This window comes from Leucopleurus acutus, assembly GCF_964270905.1.
Source record: "Leucopleurus acutus genome assembly, chromosome: 16".
In the NCBI taxonomy this organism is placed as follows: Eukaryota; Metazoa; Chordata; class Mammalia; order Artiodactyla; family Delphinidae; genus Leucopleurus; species Leucopleurus acutus.
Window position 1 is genome coordinate 75,659,110 of NC_139158.1, and position 21,256 is coordinate 75,680,365.

The 21,256-nt window shown below is 42.5% G+C and overlaps 1 protein-coding gene across 2 annotated transcripts in view; it reads left to right on the forward strand.

The window, feature by feature from the left end:
* Window positions 1-4,556: 4,556 nt before the first annotated feature.
* Window positions 4,557-21,256, forward strand: part of CSE1L (chromosome segregation 1 like) — a 42,536-nt gene continuing 25,836 nt past the window's right edge. The window contains exons 1-6 of one of the 2 annotated variants that reach the window (XM_082858091.1): window positions 4,557-4,974; window positions 12,636-12,731; window positions 16,023-16,165; window positions 18,976-19,077; window positions 19,153-19,298; window positions 19,627-19,717. In XM_082858091.1, the coding sequence (XP_082714217.1) occupies window positions 4,839-4,974; window positions 12,636-12,731; window positions 16,023-16,165; window positions 18,976-19,077; window positions 19,153-19,298; window positions 19,627-19,717 (714 nt within the window). In that variant the 5' untranslated portion in view covers window positions 4,557-4,838. Of the gene's footprint in view, window positions 4,975-5,485; window positions 5,537-12,635; window positions 12,732-16,022; window positions 16,166-18,975; window positions 19,078-19,152; window positions 19,299-19,626; window positions 19,718-21,256 lie in introns of those variants that run through there. The other variant, XM_082858092.1, reaches the window with a different exon arrangement.

The following is a 21,256-nucleotide window of genomic DNA, read 5'->3' on the forward strand; positions in this document are numbered from 1 at the left end:
CCAGCTCTAAAGTAGCACACCTGGGAAAACAGAGGACTGGGGACAATGGGAGGGCGTCAAGAATACACTCCCACCGGTCATAACAAATGGTCATAACAGCTAACACTGTTGGGCGCTGTTTCCCCGGTGCCCTTCTGTAGGCTTCATATATATTGGCTCTTTGATCCTCACTACCACCCTGAGGCAAAATAACATTATTACCCGGATGTTAGAGGTCAGGCAACCAAGTTATAAGTAACTTGCCCAGTGCCACACAGATGGCATTGGGGTCTTAACCTCGGTAGTCTGGCTCAAATCCATGTACTTAACTAGCATGATACAAAAGGATGAAAGAATTCTGGCAATAAAGGGATGCTGAAAAATATGTCAGTTGTATCTCAAGGACTTCCGTGGTGGCGCAGTGGTTAAGAATCCGCCTGCTAATGCAGGGGACATGGGTTTGAGCCCTGGTCCAGGAAGACCCGCATGCCACGGGGCAACTAAGCCCGTGCGCCACAACTACTGAGCTGGTGCTCTAGAGCCCGCGAGCCACAACTACTGAGCCCACATGCCTAGAGCCTGTGCTCCGCAACAAGAGAAGCCACCGCAATGAGAAGCCTGCGCACCGCAACGAAGAGTAGCCCCCGCTCGCCGCAACTAGAGAAAGCCCGCGCGCAGCAACGAAGACCCAACACAGCCAAAAATGAATGAATACATTTATTTTAAAAAATTATATCTCAATAAAATGGGGAGGGGAAGAGCCAGGAAATTGTTAACAGAAAGAAAGTAGGTCCAACCGTACTGATACCAGACAAGAATTGGAAGAGGAAAGCTTTGAAAGGGCCAAAGAGGAATATTTCACATTATCAAATGGTAGGCTTCATCAGGAAGAAAGGGCAGGAACCCTTTATCCACCTAACAGCTTCAAACTATAAATCAAAAGCTGACTGAAGTACCCTTTAACAATGACAAAGCCAGAACCACGATGGGAGACTCACATGCCTCTCAGAGAACATCAGATAAAGAACATTTAAAAAATAATAACATAAAGGGCTTAAATATTCAATATATTATCTACAGCTAATGTCCTGATTAGTGAAAGACCAAAAGCTGTTTGTACCATGTGAATTTTCTACCATGTGCACAAGAAAGAAAGGTGCCTCCGTTTAAAAAAAGGTAAGAAACAGCAATCTGACACATCTCAATTTTAGCTGTCAACACTTTTCTGCATCTCAGCTGGGCTTTAAAAGTGAGATAGAACCAAAAGAAGACTTCTTCTTTCCAAGCACAGCCAGATGTGTCCATGGCCTTCTGAATCCAAATAAAATGTAAGAGTATCTTCCTTTTTTCAGAAAATCTTTCCATACAGTATATGCATTGTTTTATCAGGGTTTGGAAAGAAAGAAAACTACATGCATACTCAGTTCCAGCTCCTGAAAATGGCTGAATTATTTTCCTTGGTTTCCAGCACAGCAGCAGTTGTGGGAAACCTAAGAGTGTGTGTACGTGGCGGGAGGGAGGATGGGATCCCCAGGAAATCTTCATGGATCCCCCACGCCCCACAGAGAGAGAGGACCCACAAGCCTTTCTGTGGCCCTCACCCCTGTAGTTCTTGAGACTGCTACGGGTGAGGGGAGAGCGCCCCGCTGGAGCCACGTCCACAGGCATGATAACCTGGGCACATCTTGAGGGCTTCCTACAGAAACGGGCAGTGATGCCAGGCAGACACAAGATGCCAGCCAGCTTCCTTCCTGATTGGCTCTCGGAGATGAAAAACTGTTAAGTCATCAGGGTTGCTCTCCCCAGGACTAGAGGAAGATGTCCAGGAAAGCAGACTAGTATGATCAAGATGATTGCTTATACTGTTGCTGCGATGATGAAAATATATCTTTTCCACCAGTGTCCTAATAATGTACACCTTTCTCAATGGACTTCACCTATTTATATAGGGCATTGAATTCAACACTCAACAAATATTTATTGAACAGCTACGCTGTGCTAGGTGCTGGGGGTATAGCTGTAAATAAGAGAAAGTCCTTGTTTTAATAGCGTCCTTAGGCAGGTGTGGGAGGGACAATTGAAAAAGACAATTGGGGACTTCCCCGCAGTCCAGTGGTTAAGACTCCGGCCTCTTAACGCAAGGGCCACAGGTTCGGTCCCTGGTTGGGGAACTAAGATCCCGCATGCTTCACAGCGCGGCCAAAAAAAAAAAAAAAAAAAAAAAGGAGACAATTGCAGGGAGTGATAAATGCTGTGAAGAAGATGATGTAATGGAGGTAGGGCTGTCAGATAAAATACAGGACACTTGATTCAATGTGAATTTCAGATAAACACTATGATTTTTTTAGTGTAACTACGTCCCATGCGATATTTATACTAAAAAATCATGCATTGCTTTTCTGAAATTCACATTGCACCAGGTGTCCTGTATTTCGTTTGCTAAATCTGGCAACCCTAAATGTCTTGTTATTGGGTGGTGAGGAGTGGGTAATTTCGTTTGGAAAAGAGTGGAAGGCCTCTTTGAGGAGGTGACATTTGAGCTGGAATCCGAAGGTGCAGAAAAGCCAGTCTTTCAAGGATCTAGAAGAGCCTTCCAGACAAAGAGGGAAGAGCATGTAGGAATGAGGTAGGAATAAGCTTGGAGCTTGGAAGAACAGAAAGGAAGGTAGGGTGGCTGAGCTGAGTGAGGGTGGAGGGAAGCAGAGAGGAAGGTGATGAGTCAAACGGTTTGGCAGGAGTCAGATCTTGTGGGGTTTGTGGACTATGATGAGAGAGGTTGAGTAACTTTACCAAAAACTTATAACTACAACCCTTCTAGTCAAACAGAGCAACTTTTTACATTTTATACATAGGAGTTGCTTTTACATGTCTGTAGCCAGGGTGCAGTCAAAGATAAACACAGCCAGACATTGTTAAAGTGGTAAAAACAGATTTTGTTCTGTAATTACTGGTAATTACTGGTGGGGAAAGAGCTGAGCTCATTCTGGACTTGTGCGGAGGTGATTGGATGTTTTAAAAGGAGAATGGGGGAGTAAGGAAAGAACAGGGGCTCAAGTGAAAAGTTAGAGAGTTGGTCAGTATAAATGTGATGAGGCCAGCAGTGTCTGCTAGCTGGGAATTACCAAAGTTAGGCTTCTAGCCTCCCACAGAGACTGGGAGACAGAGACCCTACCTTCCTGATGATTACATTTCAAAGGAAGGGCTTTCAGGTCCTTAAGAAAGACATTCCTGAAGAGTAGGAGATACGTATACCTCTCAAAAGGACAGAGGAAGGAGTTCACAATTGTAAGCCCTTTTCAGTAAATGCTTTAAGAAAGGGAGGTTGGAGCCCATCCTCAGATCTTGGTTAGAAAAAAAACAGTAAATTCTCCTGGTGGCACTGAGTTTTCTCAGGCAGTCGTGAGGGGGTGGGGACACTGGGGTCACCCTAGGGACACAGCCTTGTGTTGCTAGAAGCCATGTTCGAGATTGGTCAGCGCTTAGTGTAGAGGTTTGGACGGAGTCACCACGGGCTGAGAGCTCTGCTGTCCTCAGTGCCTATATCCTTTTGTTCCTATATTTGTTTCCTCGAATGATGACCAAATAGCATGACTTTCAGCCCCAGAAGTAGCAAGCTAGCAATTCCAAGGGATGGGCTCTGAGGGGAGACAGCTGAGCCTGTTGAGGGAGGCAGAGGAGGTGGCCAAAACTGAGGGTTGGGATTTCCATAAGTCACCATTGGTTCCTCTTTCCCACACTCAGTGTGACATAAGATCCTATGGGCTCTACCTCTAAAATATATCCTGAAGCTGTCCACTTCTCTCCACGTGCACTGCTATTCACCCTAGTCCAGGCCTAACGTCTCTTTCCTGGATGCCTCCAGCAGCTTCCTCACTGGTCTCCCTGCTTCAAGGTCTTTCCCCCATACAGTCCAAGCAGCAACTGGTGGACCTTTTAAAATATAAATTTGGTGGTCATCCTGTAATGGGTGCACTTAAGACATAACACTGGCTTAAGAGGCTTGCATCATCTGGCCCCTGCCGACCTAACTTCATCTCCTGCCATGCTCCACTTTATTTTTTAAGCCCCAGCCTAGCCCAGTCCTGCCTCAGAGCCTTTGCTATTAGCATCCCCTCCTCCTGGAACGGTCTGCAGGCTGATCCACAGCTGTCTCCTTGTTGAAATTCAAGTCAATTGTCACTTGTTTAGGGGTCTCCTCTGGCCATCCCATTGACATTCTACGTCACTGCTGCCACATCATTCTGTTTTTAAATCCTATGAGAAGACTCATAGCACTTATCAAATTTGAAATTATCTTGTTTATTCCGTTCCTCCCTCTAAAACATAAGCTCCATGAGGGGCAGGCAGTTCTCTTCGATTGGAGACGCTTTGGACATGACTTTGGGCAGTTCGTTCAACAGTTATATAAGACCTACTAGGTGCCTGACATCAAAATAGGCCACAATGCAGCGGCCACTCGCCGAATCTGTGCTCGGCTCAGAATCGGCATTGTGATGCCCGATGGAGCGTTCAAAGCCAAAGGGCAGGGCTTCCCTGGTGGCGCAGTGGTTGAGAGTCCGCCTGCTGATGCAGGGGACACGGGTTCGTACCCCGGTCCGGGAGGATCCCACAGGCCGTGGAGCGGCTCAGCCCGTGAGCCATGGCCGCTGAGCCTGCGTGTCCGGAGCCTGTGCTCCGCAGTGGGGGAGGCCACAGCAGTGAGAGGCCTGCGTACCGCAAAAAAAAAAAAAAAAAAAAAAGCCAAAGGGTATTGTCGCTTGTGACGTCAGCACACACAGAGCGGGGCCGCGATTGGCGATTCCAGCCTAGGTGGAGCCGAGCGCCCTCGGCCCCGCCCCTTGCCTCGGCCCCGCTCACGCATGCGCCCCGACCACAGCCTCGCCGCCGCGCCATTTTGCCGGGGTTTGAATGTGCGGTGGAGCGGCAGCAGGGGTGGGTATTGCCGGCTACGGTCTGCGGCTGAGATTCCCTTCTCCGTACCCGTACCCCCACAAGGTAAGGCGCGGGCGTGCACGGCCTGGCACAGTGGCCTCTTGGGACCCGGCTGCGGGAGGGATGAGGCGCTCCCGGCACTTCCGAACGCTGGGAAGCAAGGACCGCACCTCTGGGCGAGAGCGGATTATGGGCCCGTGTCCCGGGCAGCGCCCTCGGGGAGGGTCTTCGCCTACGGGTCTCGTCTCCTCTCGGCACCCCAGGTCTGAGGCCCAGGCCCGGCGGCCCCCGAGCCTGCGAGGGGCGAGGGCTGCCCAGGCGCGGCCTAACCAGAGCGGCCCAAGCGCCCGCCCCTTCCCCTCCAGCACCGCGCTGATTGGCCGCGCCGCTCGGGAAGGCCGCCTCTCATTGGTGGCGCCCGCGCGTCCGTTCTCGGCGCTCCGGGCCACCCGCAACGCGAGCGGAGTGCGGCAGCCAGGCCTGTCGGCGGCTGAGCGGGCTTGCGGGCAGCCGCCCCGACCGCTTCTTCCCCTGGCCTCACTTTCTCATTAAGGAGGCGGTGGAGCGGCACCTCCCAGTGCTTCAGCCTCCGCGACTGTAACACGGGCTTCGTGGTCTCACTTTGGTGAGTTGCTCGTGAAGATTAGCTTGTAGACCGTGCACTGGGGAGTCCACGCACCTGCGCGGTAACACGGGGTCCGCCTCTTGGGGGAGACGCTATGGCGTGGTATACCGTTCGGAGCGTGGAATTCAGCGTTGGAATGAGAAGGCCTGAGTCCATTCCAGATTTAGCCTCTCCCTAGGGGTGTAACTTAGGGCTGGTCTCTTCATCTCTCCGGCCTCCACTTCCTTATCTGCACAGTGGGGTTGAAAACATCTACTTCGTTAAGTGGCTGAGGATACACAGAGTTACTACCGTGGTTTACAGAGTCCCGTCGGTGGTGACCATTGTCCGCCTCTCCCATCTGTCTCTTCTCCTTAGCCACTGTAGCCATACTGCTGACCTTCCTTTTTAAATGTTCCGAGCTCATGTCCTCCATAAAGTGTTTGGACGCGCCATTCCTCTGCTTGGAAATTACCAGCATCAGGTCTTTGCTGGTTCCTGTCTTTCGAGTTTCACTCGCCTTACGCCTTTTTTGACCAACCTCTCAAAAGATCTCTTTCTTTCAACTCTCCATCACATCACCCGAGGTTTAGTTACTTCACAGCTTTTATCATATTCTAGAATCACGTGTAGTTTACTTGTTTATTGTCTTCCTCAACTGCTAGGATGTAAAAAAGCAAGGACCTCGCCTGTCTCATTACTGCTGTACGCAGATGGCTGTTGCTTGCCACGTGTTAGATGCGCAAGTATTATTCCTTGGAATAATAATGCACAGAAAGGGGATTTTTACTCTTAGATCCTAACAGTGCTCTTTTTCTCCTCCACTTGGGCCCCCATAGTCAAATTTTTGGCCCTTTTTTGTGTGTCTCCATATTTTTGCATAATTCTTGGGACTTGATCTACCCAGCCTCTTCCCTCTTAAGACCCTTTATCTTTCATTTCTTTACATCAATGCAAGAGAGTTTTCTCTCCCCTTCTGTTTACTTTGATTTTTGCTGGTTGGAGACTGGGATAGAGGGAAACCATTTCCTATATAGTATTAGATGGGTTTGGGGGCAGTGTTCTACCTTTGGTATTAATTTGTTCCTTTATTCATTTAATAACTTGATTGAGCATCCACTTAATCTCTGTGAATACAGTGAAGAAACAAAAATGGACAAAGTCCCTTCCCTTGGGAAGCTTGTATTCTAGTGGGGGAAAGAAACAAGAATACACATAAATGACCTAGATAATTTCAGATAGTGACAGATGAAGGCGACTTCTCTGAGGAGGTGGCATTTGAGCTGAGACCAGGAAAGATGAGGGAACAGAACATTCCAGGCAGAGAGAATAGGAAGTACAAAGGGCTCGGGACAGGAACAAGCCTGGAATATTTGAAGAAAATCCAACTTGCACAGAGTAGTATATGAAGGGAGAGGTATCCAGGGGCCAGATCACATAGGGCTTTGCAGACAATGTAAAAAGTTTGGATTTGCATCTCATTGGTATGTTCTTGTGATTAGAAAGCAGAGGGTGGGGCTTCCCTGGTGGCACAGTGGTTAAGAATCTGCCTGCCAATGCAGGGGACGTGGGTTCGAGCCCTGGTCCGGGAAGATCCCACATGCCCACTAACCCCGTGAGCCAAAACTACTGAGCCTGTGCTCTAGAGCCGCGAGAGCCACAACTACTGAGCCCACGTGCCACAGCTACTGAAGCCCGCGCGCCTACAGCCTGTGCTCCACAACGGGAGAAGCCACTGCAGTGAGAAGCCCGCGCACCGCAACGAAGAGTAGCCTCTGCTCTCTGCAACTAGAGAAAGCCCGCGCGCAATAACAAAGACCCAACATGGCCGAAAATAAATAAATCTTTTTTTTTTTTTTTAAAAAGCAGAGGGTGGATTGAGGTGTTGGGGTATGTTCTTGATGTGTGTGTGCACCAGATAGTTTTCATTTATTGGATCTCTCTCCCTTTCCCCAAATGTAGGGCTTCAGGAATGGTTCTCTAATGTGGAGGAAATATCTAAGGAAAAGGCACACATCTTGGATCAACTTATGTCACAGATGTCTGTGAGATGGCCTTGGAAAGCAAAGCTTTTATTCCAAAAATCTTCATCTGTAATTGAGGGCCAGTGAGAAGAGGCTAGACTTAGGCCCAGCCATTCTTTCAATAAGAAGAACTTGGGATTTAGATAAGTCTGTCATAATTGATTTATTGTGGTACATATTTTTTATTTTTTGTGTATTGGTAGGGATTTCCAAAAATAGCTCAGTGGAGAAGTAAAGTATCACGCCTTATTCAAAAGCAAAAGAGTGAATTTTTTCACTTCTAGTTTGAGTCTTTAAAGTCAGTAACACTTTTTACATTTATATATTGCTAACATTTCCAAGTGTCAAAGCCCCTTCACCTGTGGCAAATAAGATAATTTAATTAGACCTTGATCTTGCTGGTATATTGTGAAAACCTGTGGAGTATTCTCTAAAATTACCTGATTGGTCATACTTTCCCAAATCAAGGCTAAGCTTATAAATTGGGTGTATAGACATTGTCACTGAGGAGATAGAAAAAGGATTTGTTGACATTTAGTCCCTTAACTAACATTAAAAATATAGGACTTACATAGTATTTTAACTTTGAGGGTTGTAGCATGCATATTTATATCCTCCCCCCCCAATGCCTCACAGTTTTTCCCCCTACACACTTTTTTTTTTTTTTAATTTAAACATAGTCCCACCCTAGCACTTCAACTTTGTTGTTTTCTGGGGTCACTCTGTCATGTGCTCTTAGAATCAGTTGTCTCCAGTTCTTCCTGTTTGTCACAGTCAATTGACCAAAATAAATGTGAAGAATGATAGTGCTTTTTTTAAAAATTTATTTATTTATTATTTATGGCTGTGTTGGGTCTTCATTTCTGTGCAAGGGCTGTCTCCAGTTGCGGCAAGTGGGGGCCACTCTTCATCGCGGTGTGCGGGCCTCTCACTATTGCGGCCTCTCTTGTTGCGGAGCACAGGCTCCAGACGCGCACGCTCAGTAATTGTGGCTCAAGGGCCCAGTTGCTCTGTGGCATGTGGGATCTTCCCAGACCAGGGCTCGAACCCGTGTCCCCTGCATTGGCAGGGAGATTCTCAACCACTGCGCCACCAGGGAAGCCCCAATAGTGCTTTTTGATGGGGGAAAAAAAATCAGTAAAGGGTATGTAGCCTTTGAAAATCGTACAACAAATATGTAGTAGGTACGCATCACTGTTTTAAGGGTCTAGGGAGGTTGCAGTGAACAAAACACAAAGTCCCTGCTCACATGGAGCTTACAGTCTAATGGAGGGAAAAGCGTAGTAAACAAGAAAGCAATTCATATGCCTGATAAAATTGACTTGGAAAAACAGAGTAAGAGAATGGAGAGTGGCTGAGGTGGGTGCTCTTTTAGATATGACGGTCCAGGACAGCGCCTCTAAAAAGAGATGACATTTGCAAAGAGACCTGAATGAAGTGGGCAGTGAGCCACAAAGCTCTCCAGGGGCAGAGATATCCAGGCAGACGGGACAGTAAGCGCAAGCCTCCGAAACAAAAGTGCTAGCACTGGCAGATATGAACAGTAATACAGGACAAATTTCAAATTCACGTCTTTCTTCAAGCATTTTTGAATGAACAGAAACTAATTATGGCAGTAAGTTGGTCACTGTTTATCTGACAGGTGTAACTGAGTTACTACATTATGTCGGGCCTGCTAGTAACTGATCCGCAGAGAATAGTCTCCAATCCAAACTGGATCCATGTTTTAGCTGGTTCGCTGACATATTGTCTTATCCATTAGTTCATGCAACAAATGCTTAATGAATGTCTGCTGTGTGCCAGGCAGTGTTGAAGGTCCTGGGTATATGGAGAGGAAGACCTACAAAGTCCCTGCCCTAAGGAGCTTACAAATGAGATAACAAGTCAAAGATCTCTCAGATGAGGATAAATGCTATTAACAGTACAATAGGGATGAGGTAGATGATAGTCACGGAAGGCTCTTTTGAGGATTTGACAGTGGGCTGACAGCTGAATGATACCTGATATCAAATTAGAAGGAAGGGCGTTATCACAGGCAGAGAGAACTGTCTTTGTCTGGTTTGAGGAACATAAAGAAGGCTTTGGGGGCTGGAACATAGGGGCAAGAAGAAGGTAGGAGACAAGATTGACAGGTGCCAGATTGCATGGGACTCTGTCATGAAGAAAGTAAAATGCAGATTTATTGAGGAGTGTCTTTAAAAACTGAACAAAATAGATCCAGTTAACATCTATAATCCCCTCAACACACACACAGTTTAACGTGTTGCCTTGCATAAATCCCAAAAGGTAGAATAATTTGCATGTGGCAAAGTAAGTTTTTTTTTAGCTCATATATACTGATGTAAATGGTTTTGTTTGGCACAGCAAACTTTCATGATTTCATAACAGATTCAGCATTGCAACACAAAAAAGAATGGGAAATGAATTGATTAAATCACTGCTTTCCAACGTGTTCCATAATAAAGTGGTTCGGTGGGCAAGTGATGGGAGGAACTCGATTAAAGAACGTTAAATGGATAACTTACTCTTTGAGTTCCTGAAGGCTTTGAAGTGAATCTCCAAAAGAGGGGGAATATGATGCGTAGCATTTTCCAAACTTTTGGTATAAAAACCAGAAAGAGTAGCCTCTTGATAAATTATGTGTGTGGTTAAGCAGGACTTGGTATTCATGCCCATAGAGTGGTTTGCCCTGGGTCAAAGGAGGTGAATATATAGGTGGGGGAATCTACTAAATCAGTCAGCATATTGGCTTCCCTTATGATAAAAACAACTGTACTGAGGAGAATACAAAGTTTCAAACAGATCAGTCTCCTTAGCAGGTTGTGGTTTCTGGCTGTGGAGGAGTACTCCGCACAAGCACAGCATTAGCTATAGCCCTTTATAAAATCTTCCTAGCTTTTTTTTTTTTTTTTTTTTAGTGACAAGACGAAGTGTTATGGCTTTTTTTGTTTGGATCAGTCTTGTTCAAAATCTCAGTCATCTTTGACTTCTTCCTCTCCCTTCTTCTAATCTGGCTGTCTTTTCAGGTCATCCTTTCTATCGCTGTCGCTGGTGCTTCCGCTCTAGTTCAGCCCTCTTTCGTTATTTCCACTTGAGAGGCAGCCTTGGGTAGTAGGAATAGGGTAGATCTATAGGGTCAGACTGATTTGAATCTAATCTTTATTAATTGTATGCTTGGGGAAAGTTAGTTACTCTCTCAGAGTTGCCTTCCTTGATTGTAAAATGGTTATTGTGTGAAATGATGTGAAGCGTATCTTCTAGCACTGTGCCTGGTTCATGTTTGTGACCCTTCCCCCATTTTACAAAAGTGTCCTAATCTTCTGTTCTCTTCCTCGACTCCAGTCTGTAAACCATTACCAGCCCAAAGTACATATATTCCACTTTCATTAAGTTTTTACCCATTTCAATAAACCTTTAGTGCCTTCCTCTTGTACATTAAATCATGAAATTCTTCAGCTAAGTATTGGGGAACCTATATGATATGATCTCAGCCTCCAAGTTCACTGTTCCCCAAAGGAGCTATGGATTCTTCCCATCTCTGTACTTTGCTCATACTATTGCCTGTATGAGATGGGTCCTCGTTCCACTTGGCCTATCCAAATCTATGTATCCTCTGGGAAGTCTTGGACCACAAATACTCCAGTGACTCTCTTAACCTAGCAGTTAAGTCGCTGTCTGTGTGATTCATTTGGCACTTACACTCAAAAGTGTTTCAGAATTCAGATTTTTTTCTTTTGAAATGCACTTGCTGTAGATTATACAGCATCCCCAGTAGGGCATGGGGTATCGCCCCGCAATCAAATACATTATTTAGTAAAAAATTTACATACTAAGTGAGATATTCATATTTACAGCCTCAGACAGTTCAGGCCAGGTTTTGTTGCCAAGTGAGTTTGCCACAAACTTGTTAAAAAAAAACTCAGTTTGTAGATGTTTGGATCTCAGAACTGCAGGAAAGGGATTATAGGTCTGTAGTTGGTATTTCAGTTTTATCTTGTCTTCCAACTAGGCTTTTATTTTTATTTTATTTTTATTTTTTTTGGCTATGTCGGGTCTTAGTTGCGGCACTCAGGATCTTTTGTTGTGGCTCACAGGCTTCTGTCTAGTTGTGACGCCATGGGCTTAGTTGCTCCATGGCATGTGGGATCTTCCTGGACCAGGGCTCGAACCCATGTCCCCTGCATTGGCAGGTGGATTCTTAACCACTGCGCCACCAGGGAAGTCCTCCTCGTCTTTTTGATGATCACCATTCTAACAGGTGTGAGGTGTTAATCTCATTGTAGTTTTGATTTGCATTCCCTCATGTTTAATGATGTTGAGCTCCTTTTCATGTACCTTTTGGCCAACTGTATGTTTTCTTTGGAAAAATGTCTGTTCAGCTCTTCTGCCCATTTTTCAATTGGATTTTTTTTCCAAGTTGTATGAGTATTTTTTATATATGTTTTGGAAATTAACCTTTTTATCAGATATGATTTGAAAATATTTTCTCCCATTTGGTATGTTGTCTTTTCATTTTGTTGATGTTTTCTTTTGCCATGCAGACACTTTTTAGTTTGATGTAGTCTGACTTGTTTATTTTTGCTTTTGTTGACCTTGCTTTTGGTGTGGAAAATTGCTTTTTAATTATAATCACAGCTGTCATCTTATGAACCCCAAAATTATCTTCCCAGGTACAAATTCTCAGTATGTAGTTTGCTGTCAGTACCTATGGTTGCATGTTGTACACAAAGGAATGTATTCTAGTTTTTTATCTCAGAACTCTGTGGGATCCTTAGAATTAAGGATGCTTAGAATTTTAATTTTTTATTTTGGGGCTTTAAAAAAATAAACCTAGTGATTTGTGTTTTTAACCCTTAGCTTATGGTATGTTTCTCCTTCTTTGTCTCAAAATTATCCCACTACTGTTTCAAAAAAGCCCACCTTATCTTCTGGAACCTTGTCTCAGCTAAGAGTAAGCAAGGCTTATAGCCCACACATAGAATGTAACAAGTAGATGACTTTCAGAGAGAGGGACACCCGTAATATAAAATGATTCTTTTATGTAAATCACTGCATCCCCACATGACCAATTACCCAAACCTCATTTTTTGTTTTAGGTTCTGTGGCAATGGAGCTCAGCGATGCAAATTTGCAAACGCTAACAGAATATTTGAAGAAAACTCTTGATCCTGATCCTGCCATCAGACGTCCAGGTAAAGAAAATAAATACTGTTTTGTGATTGATTTATTCTTAAAGGACAGGTGGGGGAAACGTTTGTGCAATATGCCTGTTTGTAAATAAAATTTTGAATTCTTAGGCATAGTTTATTTTTCATTCTCTAGCCATAAAGTCTTCAGTTGGCTGCTTGTAGCTGCTATAACATATGGTGCTGTGGGGTTTTTTTTGTTTTTTGTTTATTTTTTGAGTAAAATAGCTTTTATCCCTTCTGGGGTAAAAAGGACTAGTAAGTTTAGGATGCTTTGTCCCTTGACCTTTCTGAAAATCGCTATACACCTGCCTGTTTTAGAGATAAAATAATTAGGGCAGAGAGGTAAGAGTTAATTGCCTAAAAAGTGATTAAGTGAATGAAACTAGGTAATCAGACACTGTCTCTTAAATCACCATGTTGGGTTTGATTTAATTAATATATTTTAAGATCTAGGGTTCCTCCTACTCTCTCCCCCCTTCCAAATTTGACCAGTTTTCATTAGAAACTTAGTATAAGCTTAGAATTATAAACTCAGATGCCCGCAGGAGTCACACGTAAAGGTAAATGAAGGAGGCAGGCCAAGGGGGTTAAGTGCCTTGGTTAAGGGGCAAATATTGTTTGGAACCAGCTAACTCTGGGGGATTCACACCAGTCTTTCAAGATCAGATTTCCAGCTTTGCTTGAAAAATAAGTATATTTATATGAAGTGTTCTCATCTTTTTGTTTTTAATTTTTATTTATTTATTTATTTTTGGCTGAGTTGGGTCTTTGTTGCTATGCGCGGGCTTTCTCTTGTTGCGGCGAGCGGGGGCTAGTCTTCGTTGCAGTGCACAGGCTTCTCATTGCGGTGGCTTCTCTTGTTACGGAGCACGGGCTCTAGGCGCGCAGGCTTCAGTAGCTGTGACACGTGGGCTCAGTAGTTGTGGGTCGTGGGCTCTAGAGCGCAGGCTCAGTAGTTGCGGCACACGGGCTTAGTTCCTCTGTGGCATGTGGGATCTTCCCGGACCAGGGCTCGAACCCATGTCTCCTGCCTTGGCAGGCGGATTCTCAACCACTGAACCACCAGGGAAGCCCGTCCCTCTCATTTTTAAATGATAGCAATTAACTTCAAAAATTTTTGAAACACCGTGCAAACCAAATAAATTTCCGTGGGCCACGTGTGTCTTGTGGGTAGTAAGTTGATGATCCTTCTTGTAAGCCGTGTTAACCGGAAATGCTGATGTGCATTCTCATAAAGAGGATTTTGGAAGCACCCCATGAAGACCCAGATGAATGCATGCACATACATGTTATATTTATATGTTATATATAATACGTAGAATCGTACACATGTTAATGCATCCATCCTAGTCTAGAGAGGCCTTTGTGATTTCTGTGAGGGAAAATTGTGATTTTCCTGTTAGTGCTTAGAGAAGTAATTTGTTCTTGGATAAAAGGAAATTAATGGCTCTAGTCTTAGACGTTCCCAGAAAGCCTCTGCCAACACTGTCTAATAAAAATTATTTTTAATAATTGTGTCTTTGTAAGGTTGAGGTGCTGTTGTCTTATGAATCAGGGACAAAATGTGGGAATAAATTGTTGTTTCTGAGAAGAGTTAAGAACAGAGCATTTCCCAGGGGTTGCTGGATGTGAAATACTGACCAGCCAAACATTGACGCAGCCAAAGCCTTCTGTAAACCTCACAGACCATACAGAACCAGAGTGTGTCCCGTCCTGAAAAATATTTTCCAGTTCAGCATTCTTCATCCTCCAAGGAACCACATGGTAGACACAAAGCAGGGCGGCTTTGAGGGTGGAAGTTAAACTCTTGGGACTCAATTTGGAAAGAAGAAAGGTGTTAAATCATATTAAATCGTAGAAGAGAATACATGCTAACAGCAGACCTTTTCAGTAAATATCGGAACCTTGGAATGGATGTTGCCTTATGAAGAAGCTTAAGACAGGAAAAATTAGAAGTGCTATAAACCTTCATGGTGTGACCTGTAAACCTAGGAGATTTATTATCCCTAAGTGTAGTATGAGTTTAAAACGTATGGGTAAAATCTTTGTATAAATTTATTGCTGATATTAGAAATGTTTAATTCAAGAAGAAAACTGAGGGCTAGTATGGTAGAATAAGGACTGGACTAAAACGTTTACAGTGATGAAATCTTCTAGCTGTGTGATCTTACTTAACCTCAGTGGCCTCGTCTTTATTTTCTTTTTAACATCTTTATTGGAGTATAATTGCTTTACATTGTTGTGTTAGTTTCTGCTGTATAACAAAGCGAATCAGCTATATGCACACATATATCCCCATATCCCCTCCCTCTTGCGTCTCCCTCCCTCCCTCCCACCCTCCCTATCCCACCCCTCTAGGTGGTTGCAAGCACTGAGCTGATCTCCCGGTGCTAAGCAGCTGCTTCCCACTAGCTATCTATTTACACTATTTACATTTGGTAGTGTATATATGTCAGTGCTACTCTCTCACTTCATCCCAGCTTACCCTTCCCCCTCCCCATGTCCTCAAGTCCATTCTCTACGTCTGTGTCTTTATTCCTGTCCTGCCCCTAGGTTCATTAGAACCGTTTGTTTTTTTTTTTAGATTCCATATATATGTGTTATCATACAGTATTTGTTTTTCTCTTTCTGACTTACTTCACTCTGTATGACAGACTCTAGGTTCATCTACCTCACTACAGATAACTCAATTTCGTTTGTTTTTATGGCTGAGTAATATTCCATTGTATATATGTGAGTGGCCTTGTCTTTAAAATGAGGATAATACTACCTACCTCTCTGGGTAGTAGTGACAACATATGTGAGTAAAGCACCAGATGCATATGGTTAATAATAATATGTATTAGCATAAGTTAACTCATTTAATCTTAATCACAGTAGTATAAAAGAAATATTACTGCCATTACTAATAGTACTAATAGTAATCCTTCTGGAACAAGACGGGGTGTATGAATTTTGCCCTAAGGTCACTTAATCTCTCTGAGAAGCAGATTGTCCTTCACATGGGGTGATCATCTGATCAGGCCACCTTATAGGTTTGTGAGAATTGGGTGAGTTAACAGATGGTAAAGTGATCTGAAAATCGAGGTATTATATAAATTTAATGTAACATCATATATAGTTCATTTAATAGATAAGAGAAGTGAGGCACTAAAAGTGATAGGTTCCCTAAGGGAAAAAATATCCTAATCTTTCCATGATGCTTCAGTGAGAGATATGCATAGTTCACATATTCATGAAGTCTTAAGATTAGTTTGTAATAACAAATCTTCTAACATGGAAATTGTTTTACAGCTGAGAAGTTTCTTGAATCTGTAGAAGGAAATCAGAATTACCCACTGTTGCTCTTAACATTACTGGAGAAGGCTCAGGATAATGTTATCAAAGTGTGTGCCTCAGTAACATTCAAGAACTATATTAAAAGAAACTGGAGAATTGTAAGTATTTTGTGAGTACATAGTTTAAGACCCTGCATGTTTATAAGATTGATATATGCAGTGTTCCTGAACGATTCAGGCACAGATTAAAGATAAAAGCAGGACCCTCCTCAACAAAATATTAAAAAGTCAAATCCAAAAATGTATCAAAAGTATAAAAATACCATGACCAAGTGGGATTTATCTCAGATATGCAAGGCTGGTTCAACATTCAAAAATCTATCGACTAAGAGAAGATAAATCACATTATTATATCATTAGGTGCAGAAAAAGCATTTGTCAAAGTCCAACTCCCATTCATGGTAAAAACTCAGTAAATTTGGAATAGAGAGGAGTTTTCTCGGCAGTGTAAAGACTGTGAAAAACCTATAACTAACATCATACCTAATGGTGAGAAACTTAAAGCTTTCCCACCAAGATCAGTTACAAAGCAAGGGTGTCCCCTCTTACCACTCCTTTTCAACATTGTGTTGGAAGTCTTTTTTATTTTATATATATTCTTTTGCCATGGCATGTGGACCTTAGTTCCCAGTCCAGGAATCGAACCTGTGTCCTCTGCATTGGAAGCACGGAGTCTTAACCACTGGACCATCAGGGATGTCCTTGATAATGCAGTAAGAAAAGGAAATATACCATTTGGAAAGACATAAAACTGTCTTTGTTCTCAGATGACATGATTGTCCATGTAGAGAATGCAAAAGAATTGACAAAAGTTAAACAGGGGCTTCCCTGGTGGCGCAGTGGTTGAGAGTCCGCCTGCCGAGGCAGGGGACACGGGTTCGTGCCCCGGTCTGGGAAGATCCCACATGCCGCGGAGCGGCTGGGCCCGTGAGCCGTGGCCGCTGAGCCTGCGTGTCCGGAGCCTGTGCTCTGCAACGGGAGAGGCCACAACAGTGAGAGGCCCGCGTACTGCAAAAAAAAAAAAAAAAAAAAAAAGTTAAACAGGACGTTTTTTATTTAAATTCATATCAGTTAAGTCAGCTTCATAACCCAGGTTGCTAGAGACTGTGAGACTTTGTTTTAACATGCAGTTTGGTTGAAATTTAACTTTAGCTTACTATCTACTGAAGAGACATTACATGGGAAGATACAGTCTAAATGAGTAATTGAAGCAATTTCTATTGTAAACAAGGAAGAATTATATAAAGCTGGAAAAAAAACACATTTTATGTATATATATATGCATTCTACACATATATATGTGTAGAATGCAAAATAATTTAGATTTGAAGTTTTTGGTAAGGGATTTGTCCTGTGTCTTGTGGGATATGGAAATATTTTCTAATCATAAGGTAAATCTTATTATGCTGCAAGTTTAATGATCAGTATAGCTATACATTGAGAAATGGGTATCTTCCCTACCTTAGCTTCTTCCCTACCTTAGCTTATGACAGTGGTTCTAAATTGGGGGTAGTTTTGCCAACCTGGGGATATTTAGAGACATTCTGGTTGTCCACGCTGGGGGTGGGGTGGGGAGGGTGTCTGGCATCTAGTGGGTAGAAGGTGAGGGTGCTGGGAACCATCCTACAGTGCACAAGAAAGATCCCCATAACAAAGATTTATCTGACCCAAAATGTCAGTAATGCCGGGGTTGAGGTAACTCTGGGTTAGGATAAAGAAAAAAGTGAGAAATGTTTTTAGTAATAGCAGTAATGATACTTAGAAAGTATTAAAGTTGACAGAAAGAGTCAGTTTTTCTAAAAAATCAGCTTTAAATCTGGTTAAATATTTATTTAGAATCTTTTTTCCTCATTCCATAGAAGAATTCAAAAACAGTAAATATTGTTTTTAAGCTTAAGTCAGGCATTCTCACATGTGGTGAAGAAATGACTTAGTGAATTTTAGAATGTTTAAAAATCCATTCATCTACTTGTAGACATGCAAGCCCTATCCCCTGTCTTGATTTGTAAAACTAGTGAGATCCAGAATCTGTTTGGGCGATATAGTCCTGGATGCATTCAAACTGGTAATGGTCAAGAAGTTTTCATTGAAAAGACCTTTCTTTGACTTAAGGTAACAGTCAAATTGAAGCTTTTGAAGATGAATATCGGCTGAGTAGCATATATGTATAAAGATTCCCCCCCCCCGCCCCGCGGTACGCAGGCCTCTCACTGCTGTGGCCTCTCCCGTTGCGGAGCACAGGCTCTGGACGCGCAGGCTCAGCGGCCATGGCTCACGGGCCCAGCCGCTCCGCGGCATGTGGGATCCTCCCGAACCGGGGCACGAACCCGAGTCCCCTGCCTTGGCAGGCAGACCCCCAACCACTGCGCCACCAGGGAAGCCCTGTATAAAGATTTATAACCACATGTTCTGATTAGTTTACTTACAGAACTGAGATTCTTTTTTTTTTTTTTTTTTTTTTTGCGGTACGCGGGCCTCTCACTCTTGTGGCCTCTCCTGTTGCGGAGCACAGGCCATGGCTCATGGGCCCAGCCACTCCACAGCATGTGGGATCTTCCCGGACCGGGGCACGAACCCGTGTCCCCTGCATCGGCAGGCAGACTCTCAACCACTGTGCCACCAGGGAAGCCCAGAACTGAGATTCTTAATTGGCATCAGGGAGTCAGAGAAGCTCCTTAATTTGTATGTAAAATATTTGCATTTGGGAAGGAAGGTACATTTTTCTGCAGAAAAATGCTTCCATCAGATTATTAAAGGAATCTGTGACCCATTTATGTAGAATGAAGGCCCTACCTTCCTCTCTTTTTCTTAGGAAACCAGGAAATGAGAAATGGTTCTGTTTTATCTACAAACCCGTACAGTAATAGATACGGATTTATGTCACTTGCTTATTAATGTTTTGCTTTTAGGTTGAAGATGAACCAAATAAAATTTGCGAAGCCGACCGAGCAGCCATTAAAGCTAACATAGTGCACTTGATGCTTAGCAGCCCAGAGCAAATTCAGAAGCAGGTATGTGAGGCCCTGCTTGTTAGGTGGGCTTGTTTGTAGAGCTTTCAATCTAATTAGTCTCTTTCCTCCCCACAGTTAAGTGATGCCATTAGCATTATTGGCAGAGAAGATTTCCCTCAGAAATGGCCTGACTTGTTGACAGAAATGGTGAATCGCTTTCAGAGTGGAGATTTCCATGTTATTAATGGAGTCCTTCGTACAGCACATTCTTTATTTAAAAGGTATTGATATATAAATTCATATTTTTAAAATACTTGTTTCAGATATTTTTGCTTGTGTATATTTTTGTGATTATGTCATTTTTTTATGATAATTCTAGAATAAGAGCATAAGCCTCTCATTATTGTGTTTGTTTCTTCTTAAGTGTAGGATGTTTATTTCATATTGCCCTATTACTTGTGAAATACCTGGTCTTGATAAACTGTGCTTGAATTCCCTTTTTATTTCAGAAAGCTATCTAGCCATAGATTTTTCTCTAATCTAGCCTTGAAGACCTAAAGTCAGTTAACCAAAATTTGTAAATTTGCCTCTTTTACCTTAATTTTCTAGATATCGCCATGAATTTAAGTCAAATGAGTTATGGACTGAAATTAAACTTGTTCTGGATGCCTTTGCTTTGCCTTTGACTAATCTGTTTAAGGTATGTGATAACATCTTGGTGGTATTAAATTACTTAATATTTTAAAGTGCTTGAATATTTGTATAAATTTTGTTTAAGAGATTGCTTTGAAAGTGTATTTGATAGGTAATGGTTTAGAGCAGCATTTCTTTTGAAAAATTTCAAATCTACACCAAAATAGAGAAGCTGGTAGAATGAAATCCCATGTATTGACTACACAAGTTTAATGGTTACTAGAATTTTATTTCTTTTTAATTTGTTCTCTCCCTTTGATTTCGTACGAATAGTTAAAAGCAAATCCCAGGCGTCTTATTATTTCACTCAAGTATTTGAGTATGTGTCTCTAAAGGAATGGATCTGTATTTTGATTTGACTGTTTATGGAGTTTAATTTATATATCCGTACATCATCTTATAGCACATAAGGAACTTTCCTAGATATCTTTCTGAAACTTGTTTAAGATCGAAAGAGAAGTATTGTTAACCTTTTTTTCCAGATAAGGAAAGTGGAGGGTTCGGTATCACACAGCTAATAAAAAAGAGAGCCAGGCCTCAAACCTAGTTTTGCTAACTTGAGAAAAGCTGCTCATTTCCTGTTTTCAGAAAGGAAAGTTGTGTGATAATCACAACTTTCTAAATTACAGAGTATGCACAGGATTTTTGATGGTTAGGATATCTTACTGATAGTACATTTTTATTTTTAAAAATAAAATTGGACAAAATGTCAATATTTTTCACCTATTGGACTAGCAAAGATTTTTATTTCTTTTTAATGACATTAAAAGTTTTAGCCAGGAGCAGAGAGGGACGGGTGGGGGGAAAATGTTTTAGCCAGAGTCCAGTGAAATGAACACTAGTGTCCTGTCCATTGGGTTATAAATGGTACTAGCTTTCTGGAGTTTGACATTTCATTGAGAAAACCATAATATTCATATTTTCTAACTCCGGGATATACTTAGCAACGTTTGTTGAGTGTCTTTTACATTGTAGGTGTGCACAAATTACAAGGACCTTTTATGTATATTTTCTCATTTTATTCTCATATTTTATGAGGTAGGCATTATTCTTAATTACAGACAGATATGGAGATGGGGGCGCAGTAAAATTACTTACTCAGAGTCATGCTTATTATGAGTAACAGAGTCTGGGTTGTATCCAGATCTATCTGGCTTCCAGAACTCTTACTCATAGCATACTGTTCTCTACTGGTAATACAGTTCTAGAATCTCAAACTCAGAAAACTAGAAGTGTGCCCAAAGTTTTATACATAAGCTTGTTTATTGCAGTTAGAATAACAAACAGTTGCAAACAACCTACAGGCCAGGTGGCAGGGAATTATTTAATGAGTGCATATAAAGACAGTTTTGTGTAATATAGTTATAGACATGCACAGAGGAGAGTAGAAGGATCTAGTCCAAAATATTAATATTGGACTTTACAGTAGTGCTGTGATGGACAACTTAAAAATATATATTTTAATGTGTTTTTTCAAAAATTCTAAATGACTGTATACTACTATTTAAAAGCCAAATTTTGGAGAAGATGTATGAATAGTTTCAGC